Source organism: Symphalangus syndactylus, chromosome 10 (genome assembly GCF_028878055.3).
Source record: "Symphalangus syndactylus isolate Jambi chromosome 10, NHGRI_mSymSyn1-v2.1_pri, whole genome shotgun sequence".
Lineage (NCBI taxonomy): Eukaryota > Metazoa > Chordata > Mammalia > Primates > Hylobatidae > Symphalangus > Symphalangus syndactylus.
In genome coordinates this window covers 53,470,483-53,487,173 of record NC_072432.2, presented here as the reverse complement: position 1 = coordinate 53,487,173, position 16,691 = coordinate 53,470,483, and the positions used below count along the sequence as shown (strand labels likewise).

General features: G+C 39.3%; 1 protein-coding gene and 1 pseudogene across 1 annotated transcript in view; both read left to right on the top strand.

Annotated features, from left to right (window-relative positions):
* Window positions 1–16,691, top strand: part of CDS1 (CDP-diacylglycerol synthase 1) — a 71,846-nt gene that overhangs the window by 16,775 nt on the left and 38,380 nt on the right. Inside the window, exons 2-3 of the mRNA XM_055297110.2 lie at window positions 6,068–6,195; window positions 11,715–11,811. Coding sequence (XP_055153085.1) covers window positions 6,068–6,195; window positions 11,715–11,811 — 225 coding nt within the window. The remainder of the gene's footprint in view (window positions 1–6,067; window positions 6,196–11,714; window positions 11,812–16,691) is intronic.
* Window positions 15,688–16,659, top strand: LOC129492164 (succinate dehydrogenase [ubiquinone] iron-sulfur subunit, mitochondrial-like; annotated as a pseudogene).

Below are 16,691 nucleotides of genomic sequence, written 5' to 3'. Positions count from 1 at the left end.
GGCTCAAGAGGCCCTCCTACCTCAGCTTCCTGAATAGCTGGAAATAGCTGCTTGCCACTGCACCCAGCTATTTTTTACTTTAACTGACATAATAGTTGTATATGTTTATGGAGTACAGTGTCATATTTTGAAACCTGTGTACAGTGTGTAATGATGGAATCATCCTCTTGATGAACTGTATCCTTTGTTCCCTGAGGACCATGTTCTTGTTCTTGTCCTTTCTGTCCTCAGTATTGGGAAGCACCTCAGTTTTCTTTCCTGGACTGCTCTTTAAGAGTCCCCATGAACTATAAATGATATTCACTAAATTGAACACACTTAAAGTGCTATCTTAGCTGAAGATATTTTAACGAAAATACTATAGCCTAAACAACAGGAATTTATTTCTTATAAATCTGGAGGACGTTCAAGATCAACATGCTGGCCAATTTGGTTCCTGCTGAGAGCCCTTTGCAGACAGACGCCTTGCTGTGTCCTCCCATGGTAGAGAGATTGTCTCTTGTGCCTCTTTATAAGGGCGCTAAACCCATTCATGAGTCTCCACCCTAATTACCTAATTGACTTCATTATCTTACAAAGGTTACCTCCAGATAACATTACATTGGAAAATTGCACTTCATTGTATAATTTGTTCTTTGGCAGGGGCAGAAACATTCATTCCATAGCAAATATAATTTGGCAAATTTTGACACATATATATTTATATATGTATATATATATTTATATATATTTATATATGTATATATATGTATATATATTTATATATATTTATATATGTATATATATGTATATATATTTATATATATTTATATATGTATATATATGTATATATGTGTATATATATTTATATATATTTATATATTTTATATATTTATATATATATTTATATATTTTATATATTTATATATTTATATATATTTATATATGTCTATGAAGCCATCATTATAATCAAGATAATGAGCTAATCTATCACCGCTAAAAGTTTGCCCCTTTTTGTAGTTCTTCCCTCATCCCTAGACACCTACTAATCTGCTTTCTGGCCCTATAGATGAGTTTGCATTTTCTGGAATTTTATATAAATGGAATAATATAATACATGTGTATATATATATACATATACATGTACATACACATGTATATATACATACACATATGTATATTATATGTACATTTTGTCTGGCTCCTTTTACTCAGCATAATTAGAGATTCATCCATGTATCAATTGTTCACTTATTTTTATCACAAGAGAATATTCCACTGTATGGAAGTAACATAATTTGTCTATTTCCCTGTTGGCTATTTGAGTTGTCCCTAGTTTGGAGCTATTGCAAGTAAAGCTACCATGAACATTTGTGCACAAGTCTTTGCTTGTATCTACACTTCAATTTATCTTGGGTAAATACCTAGGAGTCAAATGGCTGGGTCAGTTGTTGGTTGTATATGTAATTTTTTTTAAAAACTGTGATACTGTTTTCCAAAGTGGTTGCACTATTTTACATTCTCACCAGCAGTGTGCAAGCCTTTCAGTTCGTCCACATTTTCTCCAACACTTGGTTGTTCAGTTTTAAATTTTACCCATTCTAATAGATGTATAGTAGAATCACATTGTGATTTTGACTTGCATTCCCTTAATGACTAATAATGTTGAACATATTTTCATATATTTATTTGCCATCTGTGTATTGCCCCTGAAATGTCTACCCAAATATTTTGTTCATTTGTTTCCTTGTTGAATTTTGAGAGTTCTTTATGTATTCCAGGTTATAAGCCCTGTATTAGATATGTGATTTGAAAATAACTTTCGTTCTGTGACTTGTCTTCTCATTCTCTTAACAGTATCTTTTGAAAAAAGAAAATTCTTATTTTGGTGAAGTTATATTTATCGTTTTTTTGGTGGATAATAATTTTGTTATCATATTAAGAAATTTTTGCCTAACCAAGGTCCCAGAGAGTTTACGGAAGATGTATAGCTTTATATAAATGTCTATGATCTGTTTTGATTTAATTTTTATCTGTGGTGTGAGGTATGGATCAAGGTTCTTTGTTAAAATTGTGCCAGTACCATATGTTGAATTACCTTTGCAACTTTGTTGTTAATCTGTTGACCATATGTATGTAGGTTAGTTCTGGACTATTCTTTTTTTTTTTTTTTTTTCGAGACGGAGTGTCGCTCTGTCCCCCAGGCTGGAGTGTAATGGCGGTATCTCCGCTCACTGCAAGCTCCGCCTCCCGGGTTCACGCCATTCTCCTGCCTCAGCCTCCCAAGTAGCTGGGACTACAGGCGCCCGCCACAACGCCCTGCTAATTTTTTGTATATTTAGCAGAGACGGGGTTTCACCGTGTTAGCCAGGATGGTCTCGATCTCCTGACCTCGTGATCCACCTGCCTCAGCCTCCCAAAGTGCTAGGATTACAGGCTTGAGCCACCGTGCCCAGCCTGGACTATTCTTTTCCACTGATCATTTTGTCTGTTTAGTCAATGCCACATTGTCTTGATTACAGTAGCTTTGTAAGAACTCTTGAAAACAGGTAATATAAGTCCTTCAACTTTATTCTTTTTCCAAACTTGTTTGGCTCTTCTATGTTCTTTGCATTTTCATAGAAATTTTAGAAAAATTTCTACAAAAAAGCCTTCTGGGATGTTTACAGAAGAAGGTGATGCTCAGCAAGGCTTGAAGCAGTGAATGAGAATGGAAATGGAGGGAGGCTTGGCACGGTGGCTCACACCTGTAATCCCAGCACTTTGGGAGGCCAAGGCATGTGGATTGCTTGAGCCCAGGAGTTCAAGACCAGCCTGGGAAACATGGTGATACACCATTTCTATGAAAAATGCCAAAAAAGATTAGCCAGGTTTGGTGGTGCATGCCTGTAGTCCCAGCTACTCAGGAGGCTGAGGTGGGAGGATGGCTTGAGCCCAGGAGTCTGAGGTTGCCATCAGCCAAAATCACGCCACTGCACTCCAGCCTGGGTGACAGAGTAAGACCCTGTCTCAAAAATAAATAAATAAATAAATATATAAAAATTAAAAAAAAAAAGAAAAAGAAATGGAGGGAAAGAGAAATGACAGACTTGGTGCCGACTGAATGTGTTGGTTAAAGGAAGCAGATGTCAAGTGTTAAGGTGATGTCTAAGTTTCTGACCTGAGTAATTGGTTAACTGGATTGGTGGTAGTATCTTCTCCAAAGAAGGAATTACGGAAGGAGGCAGCATTTTGATGTGGAAGAGAGAGAAGTCCATTGCTTCTGTTGAATTTCAAATGATGCCAGTGGAAAACCACCTAGAGATGACATGTTGGAAGCTGGAGACATAAGTTTACGGGGAGTCATCGGTGTATGGGGTCCATGAGATCACGTGGTGGTGGGAGAACACAGGCCCAGGATAGAAAGTTGAGGATCATTATCTTTAAATTATGAGCTTGAGAATAAGCAGCTACGAATTTTAAGGTTCTTGTAAACATTTTAAATACCTTCATTCAGGTACGGTGGCTTACCCCTGTAATCCCAGCACTTTGGGAGGTCGAAGCAGGCAGATCACCTGAGGTCAGGAGTTCGAGACTAACCTGGCCAACATGGCAAAACCCCATCTCTACTAAAAATACAAAAATTAGCTAGGCCTGGTGGGGCATACCTGTAATCCCAGCTACACGGGAGGCTGAGGCAGGAGAATCACTGGAGCCTGGGAGGCAGAGGCTGCAGTGAGCTGAGATTACACCACTGCACTCCAGGCTGGGTGGCAGAGTGAGACTCCATCTCAAATAAATAAATACATACATACATACATACCTTCATTCAATGTGCACAATGTTGCATGGCTCTATTTGATCATTAAAAGTATTATAGTACTTCCTTCTTTTCCCTGATCTCCATTCACACTCTTATTTTCCTTTTCAAGTCTAGCATCTTTGTAACAGATTCTACACATTAAATACAGTAAAACAAGGGCCCCTGCTATTCATTCTCATAGTTGAGTAACATTGCTCCAAAATGCCACTATTTAGAAATTATCTTGTATTCTTTAATTACTAGAATGAAATAGACTTCTAGTTGAATTTACGTTTTTATTTTGTGTTTCTCTAAACAGTATAAAATAGAAATCAGAAGCTTAAATAATGTAAATAAAAGCAGGACAGCCTTGTTGAGGGTGGAGAGGGGAGGGTTGCAGCACATCACCATTATTGCAAAGCGGACTTTGAAGTGGCTTGCAAAGAATTTTAGTATTTTGAGGAGCACAATTTGAATGCTAGTCTGATGGTTTTAGTATTTTATAAATAAGAAAACCAAGGCCTGAGTTTCCTTCAGATTAAGTGATTTGCCATTTGTCTCACTGCTAGTTAGGGTAGAGGTGGAATTAGGGCTGGTAACTCCTGATTCCTAGTCTTATGCACTTTTTGTAGGATGGTGATACTGCCCTAGAGAACCACTTCCGTTAGTCACCATCCCCACTACCCCTCACACCACCCCTGTTAATACTCTGGGTTATTAAAGATGAAAAGAAAATGGCAGGGAAAAGAAAAAAAAAGACTGATGTGTTTCCCTTGTTCCAGATGTCCAAGCTCTGTGGCTTATGAGACTGACAGCAGGTGCCCTGCCATTTTCTGAGGGGATGTTCTGTCTGGTTGTTTATTAATTACCATCTCTCTCTATTTAAGCAGCTTCAGGGCCAACTGACTCTTGGTGTCACAGTGGGAATTTGACATTTCTATTTCTCATTTGTCATTTAGAGTACATTGATACTTTTAATTTCGTAATTGCATACTTAAAAAGTCAGTAAACTAAAGTATATTAGTGCTTTATGAAAACTGAAAATACTCCCAAAGGCTAACATTATATTTGGTGAGCCTCCCAATGAGGAATTAGAAGACTTGATTCAATCATAATATTATCTTGCTGCTTATTTGAATTTACTAAGTCCTTGGCACTATACTAAATGCTTCATTTTAGGGATGAAGAAACAGTTCAAATGAGTGATGACATTTGCTGATGTTTTGGAGCTAATAAGGGCTGAGTTTGGATTGAGAATCCTCAGCATTCTGAATTGTTGGGTGCTTTTATTCCTAGGATTATTTCAGGCTCGATATCCTGCTCAATGCTTTGTCTAGTTGTATTTGCCTCCAGGGAATATTCTCTTTCCTCTATCCCAGTTCAACACCCTCACTCCAGTTTCCTCCTCTGTAAGCCATTCTCCCAAGGTTTCTGTGTGTTTACCACTCATAACTGAAAGCTGCCAGGGTAGGATGGAAAGGGTAGGGCCTGAGGGGGGAGAGGTTGTGGAAGAGGAAAGAACATGGCAGTGGAGACTTGTAGCAGAATGAACAACTTTAAAACTGAGCATTAGATGACATTTCTGTTTTGAAAATTGCATTGACCACCCTATCCCTGGAAATTCTGCAGTGACCACCTTTGTTTAAAGGCCTAGAGCTCCCTGCCATCTCCAGCATACTCACGCAGCAACTGTACATGCACTCGGATGTCAGTTTGTGTTTTAAATAACTTCTTTAAAAATCTCATCACCAAATGCTGTTGATCATAGTTTACCTACCAGTAAAATAGAGATGAGGTCCATTTGACTTGCTACAATTGGGATTCTCTCTCGAGGATCTAATAAAAATGATGGAAGTTGAAATGTTTACAAATATATGTGAAATACTACGCTCATGTAAGATATTACTCTTATTGTTGATGCTTTAATCGAAATCAAATTTAAAAAGGGACTCTTAACAGCTGACCAGAATCTACATGAAACTAACACCGTGATCTCCCAGTTAAGTGGCAAAGCAGTACATATCTGATTTTAGCGGTATATTTCTGATTTAGAAAATATGGGAGCTTCTTTTGTGTCTTTTGTTTAAAGTTATCCTTTGTATTATTAATAGTAGATTTTAGCAAAGATAGTCAAATCTTCCTAACAAAGAAGTATAGCAGTGCTAAGATATTCAAGATAAATAGTAGTTCCTTTGTTTCAGATTATGTAACTGAGATTTGACACACTGAGCAATAAATGAAATGTATTGGCCAGCATGTGCTTTTTTAAATGTGATTTTGCAAAGTAATTTGTCTTTTTAATTTTAGGAAACAGATATTGATGACAGATATGGAGATTTGGATTCCAGAACAGATTCTGATATTCCTGAAATTCCACCATCCTCAGATAGAACCCCTGAGATTCTCAAGAAAGCTCTATCTGGTTTATCTTCAAGGTATGATTGGATGAAGATGAGTATATCTTAGTGCACAAGATAGGCTTTGAGGTTATCCTTGTCCATATAATAAATTTGGCTTTTTGTAAGTTTTCCAGCTATGGTATTAGGTGGTCAAAAGGGCCACCTAATATCCGAGGTATAGTTCTGTGTATTTATTGTGTATCCACCCTTAAAACCTTGTGAAGTACAAGAAAACCAAGGCTGAGAGGTTAATTGTTGAAGGCTACAGAGCTAGTAAGATACAGACCTGGGATTCTTGCCTTGGGCTGTCAGATCTGAAGTCTGTGATCTATTTACCACGTCACGTTGCTTTTTCTGGTATTAGAACACCTAATAAAGAAAACTCCATAGTCTCTGTTCCCTATTTTTCAAATGCCAGACAGAAATAGTTATTTTTTTCTTTTTTCTTTTCTTTCATTTTTAAATAAGATGGGGTTTCACCACGTTGCCCAGGCTGCTCTTGAACTCCTGGGCTCAAGCAGTCTGCCCACTTTGGCCTCCCAAAGTGCTGGGATTACAGGCGTGAGCCATGACACCAGGCCAGTATTTTTTTTTTCTTTTAACTGAGTTTAAGATTATTATCTAAAACTCCACAACTCATTACCATTTTATATTTGTGCAACATGTAAAAATGTGTAATGACCATGAGATTTCAGCTAATTATATTACCCTTCATTGTATACTTTAGTAATATGAATTATAAAATTTATAAAAGCAAAATAAACCTAAGCTTTTGTCCAGATTAATGTATGAAATGTTACGTATTGGTATAGAAAGAACAATGTTTTCCCAACTTTTTGACACTATGACACAGTAAGAAATACATTGTATACCACATTGCAAGACACACAAATGTATATTTTAACTGCTGCAAAAATGTTATGAAACAATTCTTCCCATTACTATGTAATACCCTCTGATTTATTTTCTATTTGATGCTGTTCTATGTTATCGAACAAAAAATGCTACATGTAACTTACTCAATAGATTTTACTACTCTTGGGTCATAGCCTGCAGTCTGAAAACCACTAGTTTAGTCGTATCTAGTAAATGTAATATGAATTTTTCTTTTTTTTTTACTTTGTAAGGGATAACCATATTAGAATACATTGGTTAAAAGCAACATTTTCTTATTTTTTAACCAATAGAACATATCTTTGATCTGCTGTGAAAAGCATGATTATTTTAATAGTTCTTGTTCCCAGTTGTTTTCATGACCTAATTCACAGATGTAACTTTGCATTAAAATCTTATTAAGTCTATCTCAGACCTGAAATTTTGTGTAGTTGATGTTCTATAACAATGATGCCAGATTTGTGTGTGTCATTCATAATAAGATCTTCCTTAATCATGAAGTTGTTTTTTTCTGATATAAAGTAACAATAGCAAATACTAGCAGCTAATATTTATTTAGCGTTTACTATGTACTAGCATTGTTTCAGGCACTTTATATGTATTGACTAATATTCTCATGGCAGCCTCGTAACACAGGTATACAAATGTGGAAACGTATTCGGATATTATATATCAAGGGTCATGTAGCTAGTAAGTTCTGGAAACACATTCTGAACCTAGGTACTGTGGCTTCAATGCCTGTATTCTTATCTATGCTATTTATGAGTGAATTGATTTTAGAAAATGAACAATAGATAGTATAATGGTTTCAATCTTCTCAAGAAACTTTTCTACAAAGATTACATGAATGTTTTACATGTAATCTGTTTTATACATTTTTATCCTGTTTTTAGTCTAATATTGAAAACAGACTGTCTTGCAAAGACTTAGAATTTGTAGATACATAGGATTAAAAATAGTAATTACATAAGAAATGTACATTACTTGCAGAAAAAAAAATCCTATAATCCTCCTACCAAGACATTAATATTTAGAATACTTTGGTGTTTACTCTTTGAGGCTTTTTTCTTGTGCAGTGTGTGTGTGTGTGTGTGTGTGTGTGTATGGATGTGTGTAAAGCAAAAATGAGATTGTACTGTTTTCTACCTTACTGTTTTCATTTTCATTCCATGGTATTATTAGGAACAGTATTTCATGCAGGATCCCAAATATATTTCAGAAACATTTTTAATGTCTGTATGATATATTTCACTGCATGGCTATAGTCTAGTTTATCCAACTGACCACCTATTGCTGGGCATTTAGTATATTACTAAGTGTTCACAATTAAAAATACTTCTACATTGGCCGGGCGTGGTGGCTCATGCTTGTAATCCCAGCACTTTGGGAGGCCGAGGCGGGCGGATCACGAGGTCAGGAGATCGAGACCACAGTGAAACCCCGTCTCTACTAAAAATACAAAAAATTAGCCGGGAGTGGTGGCGGGCACCTGTAGTCCCAGCTACTCGGAGAGGCTGAGGCAGGAGAATGGCGTGAACCCGGGAGGCGGAGCTTGCAGTGAGCCGAGATTGTGCCACTGCACTCCAGCCTGGGTGACAGAGCGAGACTCCGTCTCAAAAAAAAAAAAAAAAAAAAAAAAAAAATAAATAAATAAATAAATAAATAAAAATACTTCTACATTAAACATTTTTCTTTGTAGCTAACTTTATTTTGACATCCATTAATTATTTCCTTAGGATAAAGTCCTAAAAGGGAAATCGCTTGGTCAAGTTTTATGCCCTCCTCTTACTTTTTTTTTTAAACAGGGTTTCACTCTGTTGCCTAGACTGGAGTGCAGTGGTGCAGTCTCAACTCACTGCAACCTCTCTACCTCTCAGGCTCAAGCAATTCTCCCACCTCAGCCACCCGGGTAACTGGGACTACAGGCATGAGCCACCATGCCTGGCTAATTTTTGTATTTTTTATAGAGACAGGATTTTGCCTTGGCTTGTGGTCCTTTATTTACCTCTGACTAGATTTGTGACCTAGCCCAGTTTCCTAATCCATCCATTAATCCGCAAACAGTTATATCTGTACAACTACATGGAGCCTTTCAGCCATAGCATTTTTGACTCTACACTCATTTTTAGTTCTGCCCGATGCTCATGCTTTCATGAGAAGTTTATGTCTACATAGTTTGTTAAACAATAGAGGGAAATAAAGTTGAATGAATGCAATTTGACTACCTTATGAAGAAACTTGGAAGCTGGAAAAAAATGCATGTTATTGGTATGTTGGTATTTTAGATCCTGTGTGCAAAAAATGACATGATAAAAGGAATATTTGAAAAGAGTATTTGTTGGAAGTATTTAAACTATATTGGAGAGTGATTGAAAGCAAGGAATGTAATCCTTTTTTTTTTTTTTTTTTTTTTTTTTTAAGAGACAGTATCTTGCTCTGCCACTGAGGCTGGAGTGCAGTAGCACAATCATGGCTCACTGCAGCCTTGACCTCCTGGGCTCAAGTGATCCTCCCACCTCAGCCCCCGACATGCCCTGCCTCCTCACCCCCACTCCCCCCGCCCCTCAGTAGCTGGGACCACAGGCGAGTACCACCGTGCCCAGCTAATTTTTGCATTTTTTGTAGAGCTGGGTTTTTACCATGTTGCCCAGGCTGGTCTCAAACTCCTGGGCTGAAGCAATTCTGTATCTTATGAAGGCAGCTAATATTTCTGTTCTAAGAAGGGAATGAGGGCTGGGCATGGTGGCTCACGCCTGAAATCCCAGAACTTTGGGAGGCCAAGGCAGGAGGATCACTTGAGCCCAGGAGTTAGAGACCAGCCTGGGCAAGATAGTAAGACCCTGTCTCTATTTTTTTAAAAAAAGGAGTGAGGACTTGTGCTTAGAATACACTGCATATATGTTACTAGACTTTAAGTTGAATCAAAATCTCTTGTAACATAATTTAAATGCTACCAGTTGAATTAATAAAAATCAGAAAAGTCCTAAAGAAAAACAGTGACAATTCTTTTTTTTTTTTTTTTTTTTTTTTCTTTTTTTTTGAGACGGAGTATGGCTCTGTCGCCCAGACTGGAGTGCAGTGGCGCGATCTCGGCTCACTGCAAGCTCCGCCTCCTGGGTAACAGTGACAATTCTAAATACAGAAGTCATCAGTTGTATATAGGAGCATTCAGAAATTCTGGATTTTTCATACAGAGCTGCCAACAGTTTATATGACGTGGTAACACAAGGAGTGATTATTTGTATGGCATACTGGGGATGAAGTGTGAGGCTTGTGGTGGTGGTGGGGTGCGGTCAGGCATGCCAGGCCCTTACAGCGAGGGTTGAGGGAGGCCAGTTCTCAGCATGGCAGGGACCAGCTGGTGTACCAGCAGGAAAGCTCTGCTCTGAGGAGCAAAGAAAGGCCCAAGGATAAGGAAATACTTCGTTTTTTGGAGACGGAGTCTCGCTCAGTCGCCCAGGCTGGAGTGCAGTGGCGTGATCTCGGCTCCCTGCAAGCTCTGCCTCCGGGGTTCACACCATTCTCCTGCCTCAGCCTCCCGAGTAGCTGGGACTACAGGCACCCACCACCACGCCCGGCTAATTATTTTGCATTTTTAGTAGAGGCGGGGTTTCACCGTGTTAGCCAGGATGGTCTCGATTTCCTGACCTCGTGATCTGCCCGCCTCGGCCTCCCAAAGTGCTGGGATTACAGGTGTGAGCCACCGTGCCAGGCCAAGGAAATACTTTTACTAAAGGCTTTGTCCCTAATCAAAGAAAGCAGTCAATACACTTTGAACAATAGAAGTGTCCTTTCATCTGTCTTTATCCTCAGTAGCTGACCTCTTAGGTAACTGGCACCTCACTCCTTCATTTCACTGAAATCACTGTTCTTTCAGTTTTAGTTTGGTATTATTTTTCATTATTTATTCTTATTGGCAGTCCATGCTATCTATATCATATTCTTAAAATCATGACTCTATTCATCTGCCATCCTAATTGGGCATCATCTCTTTTGAGGGCTTTTGTATCTGGCTCGTTCTTCCCCTCCATGTGGTCCCTGGTGGGATACCTGACTTTCATATCCACCCTGACCACCTAACTCCCTAACCTCACGATTTATTCCCTACTCACATTTAACAAAAATTATTTTCTTTCTGGCCAGGCATGGTGGCTCACACCTGTAATCCCAGCACTTTGGGAGGCCAAGGCAGGCAGATCACGAGGTCGGGAGATCGAGACCATCCTGGCTAATACAATGAAACCCTGTCTCTACTAAAAATACAAAAAAATTAGCTGAGTGTGGTGGCGGGCGCCTCTAGTCCCAGCTACTCGGGAGGCTGAGGCAGGAGAATGGCGTGAACCCGGGAGGTGGAGCTTGCAGTGAGCCGAGATGGCGCCGCTGCACTCCAGCCTGGGCGACAGAGTGAGACTCTGTCTCAAAAAAAAAAAAAAAAAATTATTTTCTTTCTTGGCTAACATAACTTTAAAAGTTAATTTATCTCCCAGTGTGTGAATGAATGCTGTTTGTTTTTTGTTTTTCTTGTTTGTTATCATATAAAGTGAAGTAGTGGAATCTTAAAGTATAGTTAAGGAAAATTCATAAATCTGGCAAATCAATACTGAAACCATACAAAAAACCTTAAGAACACGTTAAATGCTAACTTTACGTTTTCTTTGTAGGTGGAAAAACTGGTGGATACGTGGAATTCTCACTCTAACTATGATCTCATTGTTTTTCCTGATCATCTATATGGGATCCTTCATGCTGATGCTTCTTGTAAGTTTTTGACTTTTCCCTGAGTGTCTCTTGCTTTGTTTTTCAACATTTATATAGGATTGAAGTCATTTGAGCATATCATAAAAAAGAAGCTAATTCAACACTCAGTCATAGCATATTTAGTTCCTCTAAGTGTCTTTTATTTCATGATATGATCTGACTTAATCTTTTCTATTTGCAAAATGACTATTCAGTGTGTTCATTCAGCAGAGACCAAGTTTGTGTAACAGGTACATGTCTATGTGTCTGACATTGTGCCAAGCATATTTTATAAAAGATATGACATGAGCCTGGGCAAAAAAACATGAGCCTGAGACCTTGTCTCTACAGAAAATTTTAAAAAATAAGCTGGGGGTGGTGGTTCACACCTATAGTCCCAGCTACTGGGGAGGCTGAGGTGGGAGGATCACTTGAGCCCAGGAGGTTGAGGCTGCTGTGAGCTGTGATTGTGCTACTGCACTCTAGCCTGGGCAACACAGTGGGACCATCTCAAAAAAAAAAAAAAATGACAGAAATATGCACTTACATAACATCAACATATGACTATTAGCTAGATTCCTGATTTCAAGGAACTCAGTGTAATGGCAAAAACATACAAGTAATCATATGAATAAATAGTATGATAAATAAGCGAGATAAGTTCTATGGTAGAACATGTTAGGAGTGCACGGTAGAAAAGCACCTAATCCAGTCTGAGGGAGAGATTAGGATGGGGCTTCCAGAAGAGACAGTGCCGAAGCCGAGTCCTGAATACTGGACAGGGGAAGGAATTCCAAAATGGAGACATCATGAGTGGGGTGTGGAGGTAGTGAGAGGATGTGGTCCATTGGAAGATCTGCAAGTTGCACGTGTAGAGGGTGTCTATATAGGGCACTGGAGAGGCAAGGAAAAACCATTCTGGGAGTTTTGGATTTTGGTATGTGTGGGAAGCTCAACAAGTCAGGAAGCCAAAGAAGTATTTAAACCCTTCATTCATTCGTGTAACAAACGCTTCCAAGATGCCTGCTGTATGCCAGGCATTACATTAGTTCTAGGGATGATACAGTGGTACTGAGAAAAATGTACCTGTCTCTGCCCTCATGGAGCATACTATCTGCACTTTAAAGAGCTGATTATGTATTTACAGTCAGATGCCACCTGATGACATTTTGGTCAGTGATAGAGAACTATACGACGGAGATCCTATAAGATTATAATGGAGCCAAAAAATTCCTATTGCCTCATGATTTTATTCCAATTGCCAAAAGTATTCAGTAAAGTAACATGTTGTACAAATTTAAAGCCTAGGACCAATAGGCTATACCATATAGACTAGATGTATAAGAGGCCATACCATCTAGGTTTTGTAAGTATACTCTATGACGTTGGCACAACAACGAAATTGCCTAATGATGCATTTCTCAGAACATACCCCATTGTTAAGCAACACATGACTATATATAATTACAAACTACAATAAGCATTTGAAAAAAAGAATAATACTAAGAGAGCAATGATGGAGCTGGGAGACTTTCCAGAGGCACAGTGCCAAGCACGTGGGCTGCAATCTGAAGGTTGAGTGGAAATCAACAAGGTAAAGGATGGAGTCTTGGGGAGGACCATCACAGGCAGAGGATTTCCATGTGCAGAAGCCCAGATATTTAAAGCATGAAACATTTGAAGCCCACAAGTGTTGAAACCGAGGAGAAATGCATTTGTCCAATGCATTCATCAAGCACTTAGGCAGTGCTGAGCATGGTTTGACAGCACACAGTGAGAGCCTGCTCTCCAGGGTGCCCTGTGGCCTCCTTTATTAGTATTATCATTGTTATTACTTTTTCTCATTCCTTCTCAGTTAATCCAGGTTCTTCTTATGTACTCATCTCCTTCATCTCTGATTTCTCTTTACCCACTTAGAAATGTGTTTATCCATTTTGCCAATCTCCCTCCATATTCAATTCTATTCATAGCTCATAAGCTTATGAGCTATATGATATGGTTTTCCTTTTATTTTTATAAAAGAATAAGTTTTGATGTGAAATTAGACATGATGAAAAAAAATTCCATCAGCTCTTGAAGCCACTTAAAGTGGCTTTTATAAGCACCTCAAAGCCTCTTTCACTTCTCTTTTTGTCATCTCATTAATTTTTCACTTCCTTGGGGAAATCAAGTAATGAAAATGAATAAGAAGTTAATTTCTTTTTCTGCTAATTTGCTAAGATCTTAAAGTCCTTTTTCTCACAAAGGAAAAATGGATAATAAATAGGATAGACTTAATGTGAGGGCAGAGGAAGCCGAGCTTGAAAGCCAAGTGGGCAGGCGTGGGCAATTGTCTGGGTTTGATTCCAGGAAGAGGCCCCCCAGCTCCTAGTCTTCTGTCGCTGAACATGCCAAGGGCTAAAATGATCACCATTGGCCCTGGGACTTGGGCATTTAAGAAGCAAGTGTGTGCAGAGCACTTTTCAGTGCCAGGTGGTGAGTGGGCAGGCTTGAGGAAGAAGGGACCAAGTGAGAGCAAGGAGCCCCACAAGTCTTTGTGGGTGAAGGGACCTTTGAGTATGATCTTGAGCAGTGTATCAGGGTGGAGGCAGCACTGTGAGCAAAGGTCCAAGTGGCTAGAAGTGTGCCACTTGGACCTTTGTTCACAGTGCTCCCTGGGTGGCAGAAAAGGTGCTTTTTCCTTGAGCACAGGGCTGAAAAATAATTAGAGATCAGATTCTGGAGGGCCTTGCTATGTGAAGAAGTTTGGGTTTTATTTGGGAAGCAGTAAGGAGAAGTATTTTGGGAGAATTTATTTGGAATTAAGAATTAAGAAGAATTTATTTGGGAGAGGTAAGGAGTAAGAAGAAAATGTTGATCTAAGATATCAGAAACCACCAGTATCCTAGATACAGTGACTTAGGCAGATTTGGTGGGTTCCCCTGTGATTTACATTTTTCTCCAAACTGAACTGTTGAGTATAATAACTAGGGCAAGAATTTGTGGATAAAAACTATTTTCTAACCGCTCTTTAAGACAAAATTCAAGAGAGTTTTAAAGACATGCATGCATACATTTGGATTCTGATTTTTTAAGAGAACCATAAGTGTGCCTACAGTACTTGAGTTTTTTTGTTTTTTTCTACTATGAAAGGAAAATATGATCTTATTACAAGTTATTTGCTTCAATTGGCAAGTTTAATTAAAGGAGAAAATAAGAATGTTAAAGATCTGGCCAGGTGTGGTGGCTCATGCCTGTAATCTCAGCACTTTGGGAGGCCAAGGCAGGTGGATCATTTGAGGTCAGGAGTTCAAGACCAGCCTGGCCAAAATGGTGAAACCCCATCTCTATTAAAAATGTAAAAATTAGCCAAGTGGTAGTGGCATGTGCCTGTAATCTGAGCTACTTGGGAGGCTGAGGCAGGAGAATCGCTTGATCCTGGGAGGTGGAGGTTGCAGTGAGCTGAGATCACACCACTGCACTCCAGTCTGGGTGACAGAGTGAGATCCTGTCTCAAAAAAAAAGAATATTAAAGATCTAACTAAAGTAGGTTTGAACTGTTACTGGTTATTTAAGTTTATTACATACACATACATGCGTAGATATATATATTATGTTTATATGATATTTATGTTAAGAATATGGATGATTCACACATATAGTTGGTACTCAATTGATACTACTTTATGTGTTTTAAAACCTTACTTCTATTCCTATTCTTAACTAGATCATTTATATTTTGAGAAGGACACGTTGTATCTAGCTTGCAGTTGCCTTATAATGTCAGCACTCAAAAATGACAAATTCAAAAAAAAAAGTTTGGCGGCTAGCGGGTCCTCGGTGGAAGCAGGCTGGACGCCGCGATGTTCGACAGGACACACCGGCGGAGAGCGACCTCAGGGTTAAGGGGTGGGGCTGACGTCAGGAGCCAAGATGGCGGCGGTGGTCGCGCCGGTTACCGGCCACAACCCTTGGCGGAGCCTGCCTGCAGGCCTCCTGAGGAGCCCAGACAGCTGCAGCCGCAGCTCCCCGTATCAAGAAATTTGCCATCTATCGATGAGACCCAGACAAGGCTGGAGGCAAACCTCATATGCAGACTTATGAAGTTGACCTTAATAAACGTGGCCCCATGGTATTGGATGCTTTAATCAAGATTAAGAATGAAGTTGACTCTACTTTGACCTTCCGAAGATCATGCAGAGAAGGCATCTGTGGCTCTTGTGCAGTGAACATCAATGGAGGCAACACTCTAGTTTGCACCCGAAGGATTGACACCAACCTCAATAAGGTCTCAAAAATCTACCCTCTTCCACACATGTATGTGATAAAGGATCTTGTTCCCGATTTGAGCAACTTCTATGCACAGTACAAATCCATTGAGCCTTATTTGAAGAAGAAGGATGAATCTCAGGAAGGCAAGCAGCAGTATCTGCAGTCCATGGAAGAGCGTGAGAAACTGGACGGGCTCTACGAGTGCATTCTCTGTGCCTGCTGTAGCACCAGCTGCCCCAGCTACTGGTGGAACAGAGACAAATATCTGGGGCCTGCAGTTCTTATGCAGGCCTATCGCTGGATGATTGACTCCAGAGACGACTTCACAGAGGAGCGCCTGGCAAGCTGCAGGACCCATTCTCGCTATACTGCTGCCACACCATCATGAACTGCACAAGGACCTGTCCTAAGGGTCTGAATCCAGGGAAAGCTATTGCGGAGATCAAGAAAATGATGGCAACCTATAAGGAGAAGAAAGCTTCAGTTTAACTGTTTCCATGCTAAACATGATTTATAACCAGCTCAGAGCCGAACATAATTTATATCTAATTTGAGTTCCTTTAAAGATCTTGGTTTTCCATGAATACAGCATGTATAATAAAAATTTTAAGAAATAAATGTTATTCTACTTTATTAACAACAACAAAAAA